A 22,583-nucleotide genomic window follows, 5' to 3' on the forward strand; every position below is an offset into this window, starting at 1 on the left:
TGAAAAGTTTGAAGAAGAAATCTTTGATTGCACAGTATTGTGCAATAGATTTGTAACACCTTGACATTTTTGTTTGTGTCAGAAACCTATTTTATTTAAAAAAAAAATGATCACGATCCAAATTCAGAGCTGTATGAAGCTTGAATGTTGTGTCCATACTTGCACCAACTGTTCAGGGTTCGACCTCTGCGGTCGTATAAAGCTGGGCCATGCCGAGCACCTGGGTTTTCCCTTGAGGTCATAGCAGGTCTTGTATTTATAAGACTGTCTGTCTGATTCGGTTCCGAATAAAAAAAAATGTTTGTCAAGTGACAAAAGTTACAAAATTCATGACATAGGGATTACTATCCTGCAGCGCCGTAAACTTTTTTTTTAAAGCTTATATTTCAGAAAGTAGAGAATTTTGATGGTTCTTATCTTGTATGCAAGATTCCTTATGTCAAGAAGTTACCGTCTATTATGAGTCCAACATCATAAAACTCTTTAATAGAGTAAAATGATTTCTTCAAAAACAAATGTAATTTCGTTATCATCAATAAAACAACACGGAATGCATTACCGTATAGCGGGTTATTTTCGCAGGGTATTAATTTTCGCTTATTTTCGCGGATAGAACAAAATCGCCAAAATAAATTCCGCCAATTTAAAAGTGTACATGCAAAGGTAATGTTAAAAATGTTGAATCCGCCAAAATAATAACCGCCAAATTTTTTCGTATACCTTATTCAATGAAAATCGCGAAATTTTACACCCGTGAAAATAACCCGCTATACGGGTGTATCTCCTTTACCATTAATGTTAATGTAAAATTTTTTTTGTTCAACTTATATGAAAAAGAAATAATTGCTGAATATATCATAAAAATATAAAGTAAATTCTCTTGCTATAAATTTATTCAATATATTGTTATCATAGATTATTACATGTAAACAAAAATGCCAGCAGTTATTGAGCAGTGTTGTTACATTTTCAAATAGAATTGAGACTGATCTTTTCTGTATATTTCTGTCTTCATGACTTCGATATGTGTGCACTGAACTCAGTCAAAAGGGAAACAATATGCTTTAAGACATTACATTTGGAATTCAGATCGTTCAGATTATCAACCTCATCCCTAAAAAAAATCTTAAAATAGTTGCATTTTTCTTCTAATGATTTTAACATTTCTAAAGATACATCAAGTGGAGATTTTCCATCTTTATCTTCTAAAGTAGTATCGGCCTGTCTCTCTAATAATATCTTAATTACTTGCTCATGGCTGAATTTGCACGCTAGATACAATGGTGTCTGACCTTCTTTATTGCGTAAATTGAGGTCTGATTTATTCGATGAAAGTATTGTTTTTACCAGTTCATTATTTCCATACCTACATGTTTTATGTAATGGTGTTTCTCCTTCATTGTCACGTGCATTCACATCTGCCCCATAACTAATAAGTGATTTGACTATCGACTTGTATTTCGAAGATATTTCAAGGAGAAACATATTAAAATGTTTAGTATCTTGTCGAAAGTTTTGGAATCTTTCGCAAATTACATGAAGGGGGGTTTTACCGGCGATATCAAACAATTCAAAGCTTGCTTTATTTTTTAGCAATACTTCAATGATGTCGATATTTGGTTCAATTCTCTCGCAGGCGAAATGTAAAGGTGACTTGTTTTGGTAGTCTTGCATGTTAACATTTGCTTTGATACTTATAAGAAATTCACATAAAGATAACGAATCACTTTGACAGGCGAAATGTAAAGGTGACTTGCTTTGATAGTCTTGCATATTAACATTCGCATTGTTACTTATAAGAAACTCACATACAGAAAGTAAACAATTTTGACAGGCTAAATGTAAAGGTGATAATCCATCATTGTCAGGTTTGGAGATGTCTAACTTATTTTGAATCAACAGACTTATAACAGCTTTATGACCTCCGTTTTCAAGAGATGATTCACAAGTAGCATGTACCAATGATCGACCAGCATCGGAGTATTGAAACACATCAATACCTTGAGACAGAAAATACTGAACGGTCTCTATATGTCCTCCTTTGCATGCTAAATACATAGACTCATTTATCACACTAATGCGTTTTTTACTGAAAAGAAGATCTGCGTTTTTCATAAATACATTTACAATGTCTGTGCAACCACAAAACGAGGCCGTACGCATAGAAAAGCACATGTCAAAACAAGAAATTTTGTCGCTACATTTCTGTAGTAACATCTGCATAATATACACTTGGTTACTTGCGCAAGCAGCAGCCAAGGGTAAATGTGGTCTTCCATCCCATTCATATATACCTGGATAAACATTGTTATTGCTGTCCAGTAACATTTGCACAATCCCTGCATTTTCATTTTGACAAGCTATAAACAGAGGCGATTTGCTGGGTATTGTTTCAAAAATCTCAGCTTTGTTTTCCAGTAACACTCTTACTATATCAGCAAAACTTCCCTCGCATGCCAGACTCAAAGGAGTGTCATTAAATTCAGACACGCTGTTTACATCTGCATCGTTTTCAAGCAATAGTTTCACTACATTTAAATGGCCAGCGTCACATGCCATCTGGAGAGGACAATGCTTCATCCAAATATCGGACATATTAACGTTAGCTTCATTCTGGAGTAGTAGTCTCACTATATCTATGTTTCCTTGCTCACATGATATGCGTAACGGTGATATATTGTCTTGGTCAAGTTCACAGACATCAACATTATTAGCAAGAAGCAATTGCACAATACTAGTTTTTCCTGCTCTACATGCCATATGTAATGGCGATGATTCGTCTTCATGACACAAAGAAGTGTCAGCGCCATGAATTAATAAAATTTCTACAACATCGTGGAATCCGCCTTCACAAGCTCTATATAAGGCTGATCTACCAAAGCTGTCTAAATGATTTACATTGCATTTCATTTTTATTAGGAATTCAACAATATCAACATACCCCTCGGTAGCTGCTTCTATTAACGGGAACGTGATGTCTTCAACTCTATATTCACCACTCGAATCGTCAATATCTGATTCATCCCAAAAATGAACCTCTCCTGACACCAATTTTAATCCATTGTTATCAATTTGCTTGAAAACATCTTTTAAATCGTCGGCATTGTTGTTAAGGAATCTTAGAAGTTTTTCTCGAAACGGTTCGTGAACTAACAGTTTATTATGTAGGGTGCTGTAGATATCCCGTTGTTTCAAATCGTCTACTAATCTGTCAAAATACTCGTATTCCATGTCTTCCAAAAGTACAATATCGTCATCGGCGGGATTTACTTCAATCGATTTGAACATATATCGATTGCTGATAAACTTACCATTGGCATATCTGACAAAACATTCCTTATATGCTTGTGCGCATACAACTAATACAATATCGTATATTGTGTCATGTATTATGCTATAATTTGTTCCAATTTTCTTCAGAAACGTTCCCAATAATGCCGAAAATGCTTTTTCTAAAGATAGTCTTGCACAATCTCGACCCAAATCAATGTTACAATGAAAAGTTATTTCAATCAGTTTTTTTCTTAATATTATTGGTACCGTTTTCGATCTACCTTTAATCCATTCTTCTTTAAATCATTCTTCAAACAAAATACATAAAATCAAGGCACATAATTGATAGTTATCCGATTCTATCATATATTCAATATCTTCTTTTATTGTTTCAATCGGTGATGTGAAGAGCAGTTTTAGTTTGTCAAACGACAGGTTTTTGGACATTTTGCAGAGTAGTGGGAAGAAGTCAAAATCGCATAAATGATCTATTACATGATTAATTTTTTCGCTTGTTAAATATTTCTTGATCACTAATAATCTTTCGTCTGGAAGAAGACAAAGCGGTTCAGTTTGAAGATCAAAAGCATTTTCTGTAAAAAGTTTTAAGCATTTGAACTGTGAGTCATTAAACACTTGAAGCCTACAGGAAATTAGAAGTTTGGTCCTTATGGTTTCTTCTGTTTCGACCGAATTTAATTGGAATATAGATTTTAACTTTTCAGGGAAGTCTTTCCATATATTTACACAATGTACATTAATTGCTCTTTTACCACATATATCATCAATAACAAAAACCTGATTTCTAATTTTACTCTTATAACGAATTAAATCCGAAGGCGCCGTTACAAATGATAAAGGTATTATATCAAAACATTTCTGACGATGTAACTCTAAAGCAGCATGGTGGATGAGAAAGGATTTTCCAGTCCCTGAACTTCCTGTTACAACAGCTATATTACATTCTGAAAGACACGACATAACATATTCTGATGCTCTTGTTTCTACAAATGTCTCATCATCTTTTTCCCAGTCTCGAATATCATCTTCATGATCATCTAAAAATAAAATTAGAAATAAAACACAGATTAGAATAATGTATATAATGGCATTGTATGTCTGGCAGTATATTTGGTGTTCCATGTATAAATGTGGTGGACCTTTTTTCGTTAATCTTTTTATGAAGTAGCAGGTGTTCTAATATTGACATAATTTCTATCATATGTTTTGTTTAATGTTCATGCAATTATACAATCATTTACTAAAGTAATTGTTTCTAAAATAACCTATTAGAAAGTGTGATTTACATAAAAAAAATACAAAAAGCAAACACCATACAAAGTTTGAGTGTATAAAAACCAAAGCAGAATATTCAAAAACATCCATCGGTTTTCTGTCTTCACAAGTGTACACATTTACCCTAAAAATTCAAACTATTGTTTAATTATTTGAAATTTTAGTCATGAATCATGGATCATTATAGATTGGAAGTAATTAATCTCCAGGGAACTTATGTTAAATCTTGCTGGTGTTCAGTAATAACTTGTGACAAGAATGATAAAACTCTGATGGCATATATTACCTGATATTTAAGAGTGAATCCCTTACAAAAACCTGTATAACATGTCAAAACTTTAACACACAAGATTGTTTTGTTTGTGAACCTCTAAAGCAAGCATTAAGTTTATCGAATTATCAACCAGTCCATTTTAAGCCGAATCTCTTTAACACCCGATCGATTTAATTGCGTGGGGCCTCGGTGGACAAGTGGTCTGGGTAGTTCTACTAGTGTAATCACTAGCAAGTCAACACTGAGAATGTAAGTTCTAACCCCATCCATGCAGGTTCATTCGACTCCAATCTTAATTGACTAGGATTGCCAGTTTTCCTATCGAAGATCGATGGTTTTCTCCGGGCAATCCGGCTTCCTCCATCAAAATAATCTGACGTCACAAAATAGCCCATAATTGGCGCTTAAAAGTGGCATTAAAACACCAACAATCAATTAATCAATCAATCAATCGATCATGTTTATGTGTATGTATGATTGATTTATATTAGACAATAAATTAATTGGAAACACTAGATACAAAAGGTGACGTTTGTTTAGATTTATCTTTTACATTTTTCGACAATGAGTTTCACAAGGTACCGTTATGTTATCAAAGTTCACCATATTTTCAAATCAAAACACACACAAAATAGGTTCGCATAAAATGTTCATCTAAATCTCTTGTAATTTTTAATTGTAAGTGTATAATTTTGATTCTAATTATGGGTGTTCTTCCCTTTGTTGTGTTTGTGTTAGGAAATGCTATTGTCAGTTTTTATTTAGACTTAATGATGTTTGAGTACTCCCATGTATTTTTCTTCTGTATCTTTATTTCTGTAATATTCTGTAATATTCTACTCTTGGTAAGTTTTGTTTAACTTTGAAGGTTATTTTCAATTTCTCAGTGTGTGCTGCACCAATAAAAACTGACAGCCAAGAAAAGGGTCAATAGTGCTAAAAGTGGTGTATATCACCTATCATTCAATCAAATTAAATCTAAAAATAAAGCTTAATTTCTCATTTTTGCCCATTACATTTCACCGTCTACATTTCAAGGTTACAACATAGAATCACAGTATAATACTGGTACCTTTGATTATTAATCTATATTTTTGTAGTTCAAACCGACATCTAAGTTATTTTTGCTTGAATTTAAAAAATTTCAACTTGACTTAAAAGTGTTAACGTCTTACATTCCAACACTAAAACTCATCTTCTTAATTTTTTCTAATATCATAACAGAGCAATATGTCCTCTTTGACATATGTATTCAAAACTTGCCAATGTTCAAAAACTGTCTTTCTCTTAAAACGTTTCAAACACAATCTTATGAGATCTAAATTCTACAACTTCTAGTTTTAACAGCATGGATTGGGATAAAACAACATGAACTCTATGTCACATCATAACGTAACAACCTGGCCTCCCAGTAACAACCAACGAGCAATGTGAAACAATTCCCTAACATCGTCTCACTGTATTTACCATGTTTTTGCAACTTATTTTTACCCTTAAAATCAAATGTGGCAAACAAACTATATCTGAAAGTGTTCGAATAAGAATTAAATGTTTTTACCCGGTAAATCGTGTATTACCATATTATTATGCGACAAAAAGCGTTTCTTTAGTTATCTCCATCTTTAATGCGCAACAACATAAGTTGTGAAAGCTAAATAAATAAAATGCATCACAGTATCAATACCGAAAGAGGCCTAAATTTTCTATGTTATCAAATGTACTTTAACTTATAAGACTAGCACATCCAAACATGACTTCTGTGAATGGACATTCCAAAGTAAAACACTGCCCTCTTAGTTTGTGTCTTTAAACATCATGTATTCACTTATAAGAATAACACTTTAATTTTTTGAATGCGTTCGCAGTAGTTTTCTTGAAATACCTTCACCAAGAACATTTAAACCTTAACATTTGAAAGTGTTCCAAAGAACACTTATCCTAATGTTACCTCTAACATTCCTTGGTATGTCATCCTGCTGAGAAATTTCAATCTCTTTCTTTAGACTATTCAATGACTGTTTTAGTTCTCTGATTTCATCATTCGAACTTTTGATTTCCAGCATTATTTCGTGGCTTGTTTGATCAAGAGTTTTGTTTTTTAAATTATCACATTCTAACTGAAATTGATGCCCTCCTACTCGACCAATCGCCTGGAATAGATACGAGAAGATTAAAAGATTAAAAAGTAAAGATTTTGATTAAGTTAAACTGTGTATGCAAATGCTATATTGTAAATGTTTTACTGAAACACGTTTAAATAGTTCAGATTTCTAGAACATCAAAGTGTAGAAATGGAATTGAAAATTGACCAATCAGACTTTTCATTCTCAATATCAATTCAAAAGGAGAGAAAAGTGAACTATTAATAATACTTGTCAAAATTGTAAGTTTATATTTTTTCAGTGAGCGATAAAAAAACGAAAGTTAACTCTATTATTATTGTAATATTAAGTAACTTTCAATCTATATTGACATAGAAAGTAAAACAATTAAACATAACTGAGCGTGTAGCATTCATAAGTATTAGTATTTAAATGTTTCATGAAAATCGTTTGAAATTTATTGCGACTGCCAGACAAGTGAGAGATTTAGCTAGCTATTAAACCAGGTTCAATTCACCATTCTCTACATAAGAAAATGCGTGCACCAAGTCATGAATATGACAGTTCTTGAGGCTAATTTTCTTTTTGAAAAGGTTCTGTTTGAAATCGCTTTATATAAGTACGACAACAAACTTGGCAGAAAGCCAAATTAGAATATCGACTGTCTGCTGAAATATCAACAAATTCAACAAATACGTTGTCTATCAAATAGAAGGTAATCTATATTTACGTTTACCATTTAAATGAATAAAAGTATCATTTAAATGCAACGAACTAGTTTATTAAAAATTTGAAGATAAATATATCCATGCAGATAAGTTGTCACACATATTGAAAGATTTCTTTATAATAACCGTTTGAAATACTATATCGATCAATTTTGAATTTCAATATAGAAAAAGAGGTCGATGATGTTTCCATGGAGTTAGTCAATAAGTATATCTTTATCATATGCATTAGTTTTTAATAACTTAGTCTCCTAAATCAATTGATGACAATGTATTTCAACCTAGACTATAAAGGCTTGAAGGAACCTGAACTAATTTTAACTATGGAATCGATAGTCTAGTCTTTTAAAGTGCAGGCATATCTAACATAATTTTAAAATTAAACATCCTATTAGAAATGATAGTTCTGCTAAGTGTTGCAAATACTGTCTCAGTAGTTTCATAGGTGATTATGTTTGATAACTAATTTGTATTTATCGGCATTGATCACATACGACTTAATTGACTGTTACAGTATCAATAGATTCGAATATGAAATTATATATTATGTTTTTAAACGCGTTAGAAATGTGCTGTCTAAACGGTTTCAGTAGAGAACTGACCAAATTTAATTTATCGTACGTCTAGATTTTCTTTTAAAATATTTATTTTCGTAAAAGAATGGGGTGAAACACTAACTGTTGTCGTCTCTAAATATACTCCCCAAAAACATATTTTGTAGGATTTGTTACACATAAGTTTCCCCCTGGACATTTGTCATCAAATTCTATCTTTATAAAAAGTAGATACCAGGCTTTTTACGCATTACGCACGTTTATTTTACTCCTCATTTGCGATGGAAACAAATACACTGAAAAGTCAAATTTAATTAAAACTTCAGGAGTACTAAAAAACAGAAACACCAAATACGTGTAAGGCATTCGATGGAATTTAAATAAAGTTAACAAAGGACAGAAGACAGATGCCTAGTGATGATATATAAGTACTATCCGGTTTACCTATACACTTGATGTTTATAATTTTCATATAAAAGAAGAGCAATACATACACTATAGTGACATCATTCCAGTCAGTAATGAATGACACTTGGTCTATTTTGGCATCATCCAGATGAGCCAGGCGGTTTCTGTAAAATTTTATTCTAGCCAAATCAGCACCAAGTGTCGTCTCTGTAGATTTTGGTAAACGGTCAAATCCATCATGAGAGGGATTAATAGAAGTCAGATTTCTAAGTAATGTCATCATCAAAGTGATGTCAAACATTTTGGAATCAGGAACACCTAGAAATTATGAAATATCGAAGTAAATACAACAGATTCATCAGAACAATTTTTTTCTATAGATGCCAATTTAATAATTGTTTATCAATTTATGATGCACTATAAATTATGTTCATGTTCCCTGCTGCCGCATTGGAAAATCTGATAGGCAGTGTTGTGGCTTTTCTGAACGGGAGGAAAGAAAACTTAAATACTTTTTTACATTCCCTAAAATATATTAAAACAGATTTAATTGATTTAATTAAAAAAAAACTGTCATCCTTCGTCCCCGAATTTATCAGTTGAAGGAAGCGTTAGCTCTTAAAATTATCATACTGGCACAAATTGTGCGTTAAATGATGTAACTATATTTTCAGTTAAATACAACAAATGAAATAAAACACTCTTAAGGTACCAATCTAAAAAAATTGGTAAACAAGAGGCGTGTTTGGTCTACATTAGACTCATCATTGGCACTCGCATCAAAACAGCTATAATACTGATTCCGTAAAACAGATCAGTCAAAACCATTGGCGATCAAAGTAAAATCCAAAAAATACTGAACTCCGAGGAAAATTTAAAACGGAAAGTCACTAATCAAACGGCAAAATCAAACCCATCAAACAAATGGACAACAACTGTCATATTTCTGACTTGGTGCAGGTATTGTATGTAGAAAATTGTGGATTGAACCTGGTTTCCCCATGGAGTTTAAACAATAACTAATTTTTAATGTATATTCTTTATTCAAATTTTGCAAATGAGAACATAAAGCCAGTTGAATAATATTGGACAACGACACACGGTCTTAGAGTGAAAGTTCTTAAAATTTCCTAATGCGTGGTGACTGAATAAGTAATATACCAGATGTGCGGGAAAATCAAATATCTGTGTTTAATAATAAATTGCGTAACTGCTCATTGTATGAAGTAATCATGGGAAGTAAAATTAAAATCCTTCTAAAACTGTTTTGTGAATTTTGAGATGCTGATTACTTAGTCACTAGCAGATATTTAGGAGATAACTGTATTGTATTTTAAGCTCCGACGGCATCAATTGGGGATTTGATGGTCGCAAATTAAGTTTACTGGCGACGCGTTAGCGGAGACAGTAAACGGATATTTGCGACCATCAAATCCCAAATTGATGCCGTCGGAGCTTAAAATACAATATTGTTATCTCCATTCTAATGAAACTGACAGAAAACAACGTTAAAACATGTATTTAAAATCTGTCAAATGCCGTCTGCGCTTGCGCGTACGTCCCATAGCATCAATTGTCAATTGATGCCATGTAAGAAAGTGACGTTATCCAATCAAAATGAACGTTACAAACGTTGTTGCATTAGAATTGATTATATCAATCCTTCATATTGTTCCAGACTCGGGTCATAGAGGTAGAGTTTGGTTTATCATATCTGCAGATCATATATTGTCTGTTTGTCTTTTTCATTTTTAGCCATGGCGTTGTCAGTTTATTTTAGATTTATGAGTTTGACTTTGGTATCTTTCGTCCCTCTTTCGTAAGAATTCGTTAACCAGAACAAATTGTTCGCATTTCAGTGTCACACAGTTGCTATATTTTTCACATATATCTCACGCCTTTTTAAATTTATAATTTCTACGAATAAATAAGCAAAGAAAACAAATGTTCCCGAATTAATTCATCTTTTTATTTTGAATCAATTAAACATGTATACGAACAAGAGTGTCATCGGTAGTAGTGGATAAATAAATACATACATCCTTGTAGTGGCTATAAGCATAATGTTCAATTATAAATTGTACCAAACATGTCAGTGCTTACCTTGAGATGGAGGAAATAGAAGATCCCATTGTGTCTGATTGATTCTATGGGTTTTTTTCAGCTTATTTAGATTGTAGTATTCCTTCTTCAATGAAGAATATAGACATTCCGGAGCAAATTCATGATCAAACAGGACTCTAACTGCACGTGGAGAAATTCCAGTCAGAAGCAGACTCATTCGCAAATAATTTTCCTCCTCTAGTGACGGCAACGCAGACGCCATTTTGTCCGTCTATCTAAATGAAGGATTCCAGTTTTGTCTTGTATACAGTTACAGATACAGGGCTCTCCTATATACAGAGGATCATCAAAGTCTCTTGAAATACAATTACATCAAATTGCTATTAGCTAGTTCTGTTTTTTTTTCTCAGCTCGCTCACACAACTGGTTTAAGAATGATCTTTGTTATGTCTATTGCTATATTTAAAACATGGTATTGACTTTTTCGTTAAATGGTTGTAATGTCTATAGTTCTAATTTTAGTCACGATATTTAAACTAGTAAACCATGTCTGATAGTTTATAATTAATGTTAATCTTTGTTGTCACTCTGATTTTTGCTTTCATGTGAAACATTGACCATACCACGATAGGAGCCTTTATTTCGCATTTTTGTTTAAGGAATGAAAATTAAATCGGTACCGTAATTAGATTAGATAGTTAAAATACTATAAAGGAAAATATAATTTCTATCGATCATCGCGGTGGGAAGTCGTCAAAAAACACAGTATTATTTTATTTAGGGGGTTCACTCTATACACGAAAATTTTTATTAGTCTTCACTTCAAGATTCATCGAACAAATTTATTGAATAATTGATTTTTACATTTTTTTTTACTTTACACCGAGCTGATGAGGGTCTTATATCTGATCTTATTGCTGTGTCCACAATTGTAATTGTACGTATTTCACCTGTATCGGTGTGGACAATTCCATGTTTATATCACATCACATTTCAGCGGGAAATTCTTTAAATGAGACCGTACGAATGGATGTAAATTTGGATTAATGCATATGTATTGTGAAATATATTGTTCTCTGTGTATATATTTTTGATAAATTGATGATCACATTTTCTACAACATAGTTAGATGTCAGGTTTGTACACATTTAGTCTCTACTGTTGTCTATTTTTCAAAACTGAAGCCAGTGAACTGGTAAATAATAACTGAAGCCAGTGAACTGGTAAAGGGATACATGTGCTGCATAAACCCATCACATATAAGGACATTTCAACCAACAAAAAACTATTGAATATTTTATCAGCTGACATATCTATTTTTATTTCATCTAATGTCAGTCATACCAACTGATAGTCCAAATAATTATGACATCTTGAAAGGCTATTATATTTTTTTTTTGACGCCTTACTTCTACAGGAAGAAATAGCTTCAAAGACGTCATAATTATTTGGACTAACCAACTGACAAAATCAGCGGAAACCGTGTATTCGTGAATTCTATGTCTTTCACCTGCTATGGACGATTCTCTATAACATTGTATTTTAGGGGTTGTTAACATTTTGAGTCGTATGATAAATGTATGTTGGACGATTCCATATAAATAAAGGCAACAGTAGTATACCGCTGTTCAAACTCATAAATCCATGGACAAAAAACAAAATCGGGGTAACAAACTAAAACTGAGGGAAACGCAATAAATATAAGAGGAGAACAACGACACAACACTACAATGTAACACACACAGAAACGGACCAATCATCAGACAAAATCCCACGAGAAAAACAAATATAACATCAAAACCAAATACATGAATTTGGGATAGACAAGTATAACATTGCATTTTAGGGGTTGTTTACATTTTGAGTTGTATGATAAACGTATGTTTGTATGTGTTTTTTAATGAACAGAGCTCAATTTTATGATGCTTTATATCCCAATTGACTCATGGCATTTACGTGGGAATTCCGCAAATACCATACTGCCATATCGAATTTACCAATAACAAAACAAATATATACATGTACATGTATAGTCACAGAAGTTTGAAATTCTAGAAATGACGGTGTAAAGATATATGACAAACTCGACTATCACAGTAGAATCAAGAAATAGGGAGGTACACCTGAAGGTACACCCCATCCCCATCCTTATTTTTATCTAGAAAAGGATGGGGAAAGGGGGGGGGGGTAAGGTCGTTCTACGCTGACGAATTTCATTTATATTCACATTGATAAATTACATACGAGTATACGTCAATGAGGACCCAACGTCAATGAGGACCCAAAGACAAAGAAAACAAAACGACATATAGGACATATCTATAGAGGGCAACAATCAGTCTTCAACAATGGACAAAATAAAGATGTAAAGCTAACTGTTTTGAGAGTGTTATAATTTGGACTTCGTTAGATATTTTTCAACAAATTTATAGTTTTTATTTTGTTGTGAAGATATTGACCTAGAACTGTCTTTACATCTCTCTCAGACAATCGAAGTTTCAGTTGGTATAACATGTATAAATCTTTTAAGTCCCAATTTGCAGTGTTGTTCATTTGTTTTGGACATTTCCATATAATGCAACATGTCAGGCCAAATATCTCGACGTTTGGATCTTGGCATATGGCCATAAACCTGACGTCAATTCGAGAAGCTAAAAATTGGATGTCTATTAGAGCGGCCAAAAAATTGATGTCGATTGACCCTGAACAAAAATGTATAGATGTACCGATTCAATTCAATAGTCTGTTCTCAGATGCCTGAGCTACACTTCAATATTTATTATTCATTGAAAATACAATGAATATATGTGGAATCATCTTTTAGAAAAGTTGTTCTTATGGTAATGACCGGTATCGGGACCGTTCACCCTAATAACATGTTCGCCCTAGGTCCGTTCGCTCTGAATTCGTCCGCCCATAGAGTCCGTTTGCTCTACTATAAAAATATTAATATTCAGAGCATTGAAGTTGAATAAACTTATTCAGATATTTCTATGGTATATATGTATCATGTCTATTCTTGTTTTATGGAGTTTATGGAAACATTGAAATATTTAAAAGTTTATGGCTTGTTTAGGATAATTAATTGTTCAATGACAAAATAATTCGGATCACTGATTGTGGTATTTGTCTTTTGATGGATTAATAATAAAAACAAACGTTTTTTTTTTGGATAAAATATTCTGAATTTCAGCTTGAAATTAATAAAAACAATGATGTACAAACTGTAAATAATGAAACGGATTTACAAGTTAATTTATTTATACTCTAAGACTAGTCATACTGCATACATGCGTGATTGACTGAATACAATTATTTTGTTAACAAATAGCATTAAGGATAAATACATTGTACTCCAGTATTTTTCAACAAACTTTAACAAATACTTTAAATAATGCTACTAGACAACAATTAGAAGGGGAAAAAATCAGGGCGAATGGACCCTTGGCGAACAGGTACTAGGGCGAACATAAATCAGGGCGAACCCGGATTCGTAATTAACCCCCCCCCCCAAACCCCCCTTTATTTAAGTTAAAAAGACTACATCTTTTTACCCTTATTTTAAAGCAGCATTTTTTAGTGGGGATACTTTTCATGTCGGGACAGTTTTCCTCATATTTGAAGGCTGTATGGTTGCCTGTAATTGCTATGTCATCTGAACCTCTGTGGATAGTTGTCTCATCATGCTCATTGGCAATCATATTAAATATTAGGCCAACAAAAATATATGTCTGTCTACGGTTACCCGACCCACCCTATTTTGAGTGCTGACCCTAAGTTATTTTATCCGTCATAAAGCGAAAAAATAAACTGGACTCGAGTCAAAAGTAAAGATAGTGTCGCCTTATTTCAACAAGTCCCCTGACTTAAAACAGACATATATTTTTTGTTGGCCTTCATTTTTGTAATTTTTATATATATCCACCCTAAAGAAATGTTGTTTGGAATGAAATGAATCCCCTCCAGATCCTCCATAATAAGTTGAAAAAGTTTATTTACTTCTTACCTTCTTTAAAACTTTGTTTTTTGGGGATTGGGGTGGGGGAGGGGTTGAACCTGTTGTTAATAAGTTGTAAATCAGGCCATTACTTTTTCTCAATTCAATTGTTGCGTATTTAACATGTCTGGACTGTTTTCTTTCTCTTTTTTGAAGGCTGTATAGTTGCCTATATTTACTTTGTTATTTGAACCTCTGTGGATAGTCGTTTCATTGGCAATCATACAAGATATACTTTGTTCTATATGGATTGCAGACCTGAAAAAGATGTTCAAAGTTGAATATTCTGCAAACTTCAAACAGCCGGCCTACTACAACTTATTTACCATGAAACAATGGATCAGAATTGAACTATACATGTATACATTTATAATTGATTTCATACCAGTCCTCATGTACATTAGCTGTTAATCATCAGAACAAATGCAAATACTTATAGTTTGATGCCATGAAAGTTTTTTTTTTTTTTATAAATCTCTAATCTTTATATCAATATATTAACTGTATCCCAATATGAACATGTTGGGCTCTTCTACAGCAGAATATACAGTATAAGGTTTTCTCATTTGTATAGGCCTGTTTACAGGATGTATAATGGAATACTGTTGTCAGTCTGTCTGTCCGTCCGTTGTCAACATGTCGGACATTAACTTTAAAAGGCTTTAATAAAATTGCATAAAACTTTGGTGAATTGTTTATATCTATTGTTACGGCCAGAAATCGCCTTTAAATTGTAGCCAACAAAAGACACAAATCAATAATAAAATTTAACAATATTTATTATACAAAAGTTTACAAGAAGTATTACATAAATATTACTGTCAACTTAACTGTCAAAATATGAGTCCAATCTTTTATCTTTGTCTGTATCCGGATATCTTTCGGAATCCAATCTGAATATTACGTTCACTACTACGGTCACAATCCAGTATGATGTTGTTTGTAAAATTAAAGTGTCAATCCAAATGCGGTGAATACTAATGTCTATCGATGTCTAAGTCCAAGTGCAAGAGTGAGCGTTTAACTTTAGTGTCTGTATATATATAATTGTCAAGGAAAATTCTAGAACAATCTATACTGGAACATCCTAGAAAGTTACAATGGAAGTTTCTAGTAAAATGTAGAAGTTTATATAACGCATCTTTTATTAGGATCATTCTGGAAAGTTCCAATCATTCTGTAATTGTTCCAGTAATTTCTAAACTGCACAGTTCTAAGATTATTTTGTAAACAACTATCAGGCCATACAACACAAATTAGGCCAACATAAATAAATACAATAATTACAATATCATAACACCTCCCCCCTTAAAAGAAGTTTTAGTTTAACAAAAACTTATCATGAATAATATGAACAAAAATACATAGTATATACAAAGTGTTTTAATAAGCTCTAGATAAAGCATCTGCTATTACATTATCTTTACCCTTAATGTGTTTTACAATTACATCATATTCCTGTAACAATAAACTCCACCTAGTCAACCTCTGATTCTTGTTTCTCATTTTATGTATGAAGGTGAGAGGATTATGATCAGTACAAACAAGAATAGGATATACAGTGGGATTCAAATATACATCAAAATGTTGAAGTGCTGACAACATTGCAAAACACTCTTTTTCAATAGTTGAATAATTTTTCTGATGTTTATCTAATTTCTTAGAAAAATATGATATAGGTTTCTCAACATTATCATCTGTCTCTTGATATAAAACAGCTCCAATTCCTACATCGCTTGCATCAACGGCAAGTTTAAATTGTTTTTCAAAGTCTGGAGTAATCAGAACTGGACAATTAATTAAAAGTGATTTGCTATTTTCAAAAGCGTTTTGACAATTTTCACTCCAGATAAATTTAGAATCTTTTCGTAAAAGATGAGTCAATGGTTGAACCACGGTAGCAAAATTTGAACAAAATTTTCTGTAAAATCCAATCATGCCTAAATATCTCATAAGTTGTTTTCTATTTGTAGGAGGAGGAAATTTGGAAATGGCTTCCACTTTAGCCATAATAGGTTTCACTTGACCTTGGCCAACTGTATGCCCTAAATAATCAACAGTGGCCTGACAAAATTCACTTTTACCAAGATTAATAGTCAAATTTGATTGTAACAATCTATCAAAAGTATCATACAAATGTGTTAAATGCTGTTCCCAGCTATCACTACATACAATTAGATCATCAATATAAGCATAACAACAGTTTAAATCTTTTATAACATTATTGATCATTCTTTGAAATGTAGCTGGTGCACTTTTCATGCCAAACGGCATTACAGTATATTGAAATAAGCCATCTGGTGTAACAAAAGCTGATATTTCACGAGCTCTCTGTGTCAATGGAACTTGCCAATAACCTTTCAACAAATCAAATTTGCTCACAAATTTTGCTTGACCAATGTTGTCAATACAATCGTCTATCCTTGGAATCGGATAGGAATCAGATTTGAGACTGAATTTACTTTTCTGAAATCAGTCACGAAACGAAAGGTTTTATCTGGTTTTGGCACAAGGAGACAAGGAGAGCTCCATTCACTGTTACTCGGCTCAATAATATCATTGTCAAGCATATATTTAATTTCTTTTCTCATAACTTCAAGTTTGAGTGGATTGAGCCTGTAAGGATGTTGCTTAATTGGAGAAGCATCTCCTACATCCACATCATGACAAACAGCAGTGGTTTTGTTTGGCACATCTGGAAAAAGATTTTTAAAAGAAAATACCAAAGTTTTTATTTCTTATCTATGATCAAAAGACAGATGTGCAAGTTTTGAGTCTAAATTTGACAAAATTTCTGAATTTTTCAATCTAACTGTCTCTTCCATAGTTTTAGAACTAAAAGGTGGTTCAATTACATCTGGTTTGTCATGATTGTTCTCAAATTTAACCATGCCTAAAGTGGCAACTGGTTTACTCTCACATTCATTAGTACGTTCAAAATATGGTTTTAACATATTAATATGACACACTCTGTTTTGTTTACGCCGACCTGGAGTTTTTACAATATAATTCAAATCATTGATTTTACTCTCTATTGTATAAGGACCACAATATTTAGCCTGTAAAGGATGTCCAGGGACTGGCAAAAATACAAGTACCCTATCACCAGGCTCAAAAACTCTGTCCCTGGCATCTTTATCATACCATATTTTCATCTTGTTCTGTACATGTTTTAAGTTTTTCTGAGCAATTTGACAAGCAGTGTACAATTTTTCTTTAAATCTAGATACATAGTCTAAAAGATTCAAGTCATTATTTTCAGTAAGCCATTTTTCCTTAATCAATTTTAACGGTCCCCTTACAGTATGGCCAAATACCAACTCAAAGGGACTAAATCCAAGGGATTCTTGAACAGCCTCTCGGACTGCAAAAAGTAGAAAGTGAATTCCAGCATCCCAGTCTCTGTCAAATTGAAGACAAAAAGTTCTAATCATGTTCTTCAATGTTTGATGAAAACGTTCTAAGGCACCTTGAGATTCTGGATGGTACGCACTTGATCTATACTGAGCAATCCCTAACTGGTACACGACTTGCTGAAATAGACCTGACATGAAATTTGATCCCTGGTCGGAATGTATAGACTTAGGAAGTCCTACTAACGTGAAAAATTTGATAAGAGCTTTGACAATAGTAGGTGTCTTGATATTTCTGAGCGGAATAGCTTCAGGAAAGCGGGTAGATGTACACATGATTGTCAATAAATATGCATTTCCAGTCTTGGTCTTTGGTAAAGGTCCAACACAGTCAATTAGAACTCTGCTGAAAGGTTCGTCAAAAGCTGGAATAGGCAAAAGTGGTGCTGGTGGTATTTTCTGGTTAGGCTTACCAACAACCTGGCATATATGGCATGATTTGCAGTATTCTGCGACATCATTTCGAAGTCTGGGCCAGTAGAAATGCTGCAAGATCTTAAGGCAAGTCTTCCTTATACCTAAGTGTCCAGCCAAGGGGGTGTCATGGGCAAGACCAATAATTTCTTGCCTATAAACTTTAGGCACCACCACTTGGTATACCACTCTCCATTCCTCCTCTGGGGTAGCATCAGGAGGCCTCCACTTCCTCATTAAAATGCCGTCCTGATGGAAATAGCATTCAGCTACTTTGTCTGCTTCCTCCTGTGGTTGAGCCCTCTTGCAGAGCTGAAGAACCTCAGGGTCTTTATTTTGTTCTTCCAAAAAGTTCTTTCTGTTTAATGAATGGCTGTTTACGTCTGGCCATGGCATAATTACATTTTTGTTAACATTAGGTGGTCTTATTATGGCCTTTTCTGAGCTACCAGGACCTTTAATGTCGGCTAGGAAAGTGTCAGAAAGGTCCATGTAATCAAACTGGTTTTCTTGCAAATCCTCATCTTGTTGTTTTCTAGCCATCGCCCTAGTGACAACACAAGCTGGATACAATTCAGCATCATCTTCAGGTAATTTAACATCCATCACCGGTTCACTGGTAACAATTGGTTCAGCAACCACTTTGTTCCTAGCTAGATCATTTCCTAGCAATAATGTAACACCCTCAACAGGGAGATTAGGACGAACACCCACAATAACTGGTCCAGTTATCAAATCTGACTTCAGATAAATACGATGGAGAGGAACATCTATACAACCTAACTCTACACCTTGTAACAAAACGGAGGCACCAACAGAAGTCTTCTCGGACAAAGGCAACACACCTTCTAACAATAAAGACTGAGAAGCTCCAGTGTCCCGTAAAATCTTAATAGGCTGAAGAGTGGTATCATCAACAATAGAAATAAACCCATCAGACATAAAGGGTTTATATTCCTCCATGTAATCACAAAAACTGGACTTAAAAGCCTGACTCGCAGGACATTCCAACGTACTGGTAATATAAGGTGTCGTACAAGCACTGGTCTTCGGCTTATTATCTCGTTCATTCTTCTTCTGGAGTCTAAAACAATCAGCCATCAGGTGACCAATCTTCTTACAATAAGCACAAGTCAGTGACTTCTTCTCAAAAGTATCAAATTTTGGACTAGACATATTATAACTGGACTGACTCTTATTCTGTGAAACAGGCTTACTATCAGTATGCTCAGTGCTTTGATTTTTGTAATTTCCACTGGAAGTATTAACATTTTGACCCTTGAAACTTCTTTTATGTGAAAGAGTATAATTATCTGAAATAACAGCTGCATCATGTATTGACTCAACAGTTTTGACGTCTAAATGTGTTTTTAAGTCTAAATGAACACATTGTTTGAACTCTTCTAATAACATCAATTGTCTTAGGTTATCAAAATTGTTATCTGTTTTCTTTGACGTAAGCCATTTATCAAATAGATCTTCTTTTTCCCGAGCAAATTCCACATATGTTTGTGAATCAAACTTTTTATAAGATCTAAATTTCTGTCTATATGCTTCTGGTACTAGTTCATAAGCTTTCAAAACTTCCTGTTTTACCATATCATAATCAGAACTTTTTTCTGATGGAAGTGCGGAATAAATTTCAGCGGCCTTACCCTCAAAAACACTTTGCAGCATCGTAGTCCAATATGGTTTCGGCCATTTCAAATTATTTGCAATTTTCTCAAACTGTGGAAAATATTTATCAACTGTTTTTTCACAAAATTTCGGAACCAAACGTATATTTTTTGCTGCATCAAAATAATCTGATTTCGACTGGACGTTAGTGTTATTTTCCTCTTTGCCAATTTCAATTTTCATTTTTTCCATCTCTAGCCTTTCCCTCATTTCAAGTTCTTTTAATTTTAATTCAAGTTCTTTTAATTTAAATTCATCTTCTTTTTCTTTTTTATCCATTTCCAACCTTTCCTTCATTTCAAGTTCTTTTATTTTCTCTGTCTCCTTCATTTCCAGTTCTTTTAATTTAAGTTTATGTTCTAATTCAAGCTGTTTTAATTTAAAGGCGTCAACGTTTTCGACCTTAAGATCAAGAGCCTCTTCACCTAAAATTTCTGATTCAACTAATTTGTCTATAACCAAATTTTTTATAACTTGTTTTCTCATAGATACTTTAAAAACTAATTTCAGTTGTTTAGCAAGCAACACTAATTCCTCTTTCTTTAAATTATCAAAACTCTCCAGGTCTGGCGTTTTCAAAAATTTACCAGCATCAAATGCCATTTTGTAGAATTTTGTTGGCTAGTTATAATACAAATACTAAACAAATTTTGAATAAAATATTTTTAAGATCTCCCGGACGAGCCCCCAATTTCTGTTACGGCCAGAAATCGCCTTTAAATTGTAGCCAACAAAAGACACAAATCAATAATAAAATTTAACAATATTTATTATACAAAAGTTTACAAGAAGTATTACATAAATATTACTGTCAACTTAACTGTCAAAATATGAGTCCAATCTTTTATCTTTGTCTGTATCCGGATATCTTTCGGAATCCAATCTGAATATTACGTTCACTACTACGGTCACAATCCAGTATGATGTTGTTTGTAAAATTAAAGTGTCAATCCAAATGCGGTGAATACTAATGTCTATCGATGTCTAAGTCCAAGTGCAAGAGTGAGCGTTTAACTTTAGTGTCTGTATATATATAATTGTCAAGGAAAATTCTAGAACAATCTATACTGGAACATCCTAGAAAGTTACAATGGAAGTTTCTAGTAAAATGTAGAAGTTTATATAACGCATCTTTTATTAGGATCATTCTGGAAAGTTCCAATCATTCTGTAATTGTTCCAGTAATTTCTAAACTGCACAGTTCTAAGATTATTTTGTAAACAACTATCAGGCCATACAACACAAATTAGGCCAACATAAATAAATACAATAATTACAATATCATAACACTATCGACGTGAGCTCCCCTTCTTTTTTTTTTTACTAATTTTAGAATTTATGTTTCCGAGTCCTAAAAAAAGGGGGGATATTCCAGTTTTCAAACTTAAACTCAAAAATGCTTTCAGCAGTTCTCATTAAACATTGGTGAATTGTTGATCTAGTAATGTAAGCTGCTGCCTTTAGATAGAATCTTACAAATTTTACATTTCCAAGTTATGGTGATTTTATATATTAAAAAGGGGGAATTTTCAAGTTTCTTATAATGTTATCAACAATTCTCATTAAACTTTGGTGCATTGTTTATATCTATTGATGGAAACTCCCCGATTGATTTTCATAAATTTCTAATATGACATTGAGAAGTAATTGAACTTTATTCTTGGTACATGTGCCAAGCCTATCAAGCGCTCATGGCCCAGCTGGTTATTGAAAGTAGAATGCCTATGGATGACTTTAATTTCTTGCATGGATTTTATTTGAATTTAAAGGAATAATTGTTACATGTCTGTATTTATGTAAACAAACCACATATTGATGTATAACATGTACAATAATCAGACATCAACCCAAGCCAACCTGGATGTATTTGAAAGACATCTAGAGGTCAATACACAGTTTTAAACAAAAATAATGAAAAATATAGCAAAGTTTTGAGAAGAATTACATTGTATTATGAAATGTATTAGCAATATTTAGAATATATTGTTTAAAATTTAGGTTCCACCTATCATTTTAAAACTGGTATTTCGTTGCGACTAGTCTATCAGAGGGATATTTTTATCGATATGGAATCTTATTTTATCATGAAGTCAGATTTGAACATGGACTTGAGAAATGAAGGTGGAGTAAAGCCTGAATGTCAGTTTTAGTCTTATATATATTTGTCAATTTTACTCTTATATATGTTTACATATATTATTGATTCAGTTGTGATGGTAAATAGAAACTCACAAGTCTAAGATAAAAATTTATAGTTTTGAATGTTTCTTCATCAGTTAACTAAAATTAGGTGGAGATATGATCTTATTTCCAACAGAGGGGCACTCATCCTATATCAATTTGTGCATGAAGTGATAGATCGTTAATAGATACTGAATGCTTT

At 33.0% G+C, this 22,583-nt stretch overlaps 2 protein-coding genes across 2 annotated transcripts; both read right to left on the reverse strand.

Moving 5' to 3' along the window:
- Positions 1–883: 883 nt before the first annotated feature.
- Positions 884–7,694, reverse strand: LOC139482391 (ankyrin repeat domain-containing protein 50-like). Its single transcript, XM_071266280.1, has 2 exons — positions 6,792–7,694; positions 884–4,331 (listed from the first exon to the last, which is right to left on the reverse strand). Exon 2 carries the CDS (start codon positions 3,286–3,288, stop codon positions 1,012–1,014), a length of 2,277 nt encoding a protein of 758 aa, XP_071122381.1. The 5' UTR covers positions 3,289–4,331; positions 6,792–7,694; the 3' UTR covers positions 884–1,011.
- On the reverse strand, positions 3,577–10,961 carry LOC139483448 (uncharacterized). Its single transcript, XM_071267473.1, has 4 exons — positions 10,739–10,961; positions 8,718–8,953; positions 6,792–6,993; positions 3,577–4,331 (listed from the first exon to the last, which is right to left on the reverse strand). Exons 1-4 carry the CDS (start codon positions 10,959–10,961, stop codon positions 3,577–3,579), a joined length of 1,416 nt encoding a protein of 471 aa, XP_071123574.1.
- Positions 10,962–22,583: the final 11,622 nt, after the last annotated feature.

The sequence above is a fragment of the Mytilus edulis genome, chromosome 7 (genome assembly GCF_963676685.1).
Source record: "Mytilus edulis chromosome 7, xbMytEdul2.2, whole genome shotgun sequence".
Classification (NCBI taxonomy): domain Eukaryota; kingdom Metazoa; phylum Mollusca; class Bivalvia; order Mytilida; family Mytilidae; genus Mytilus; species Mytilus edulis.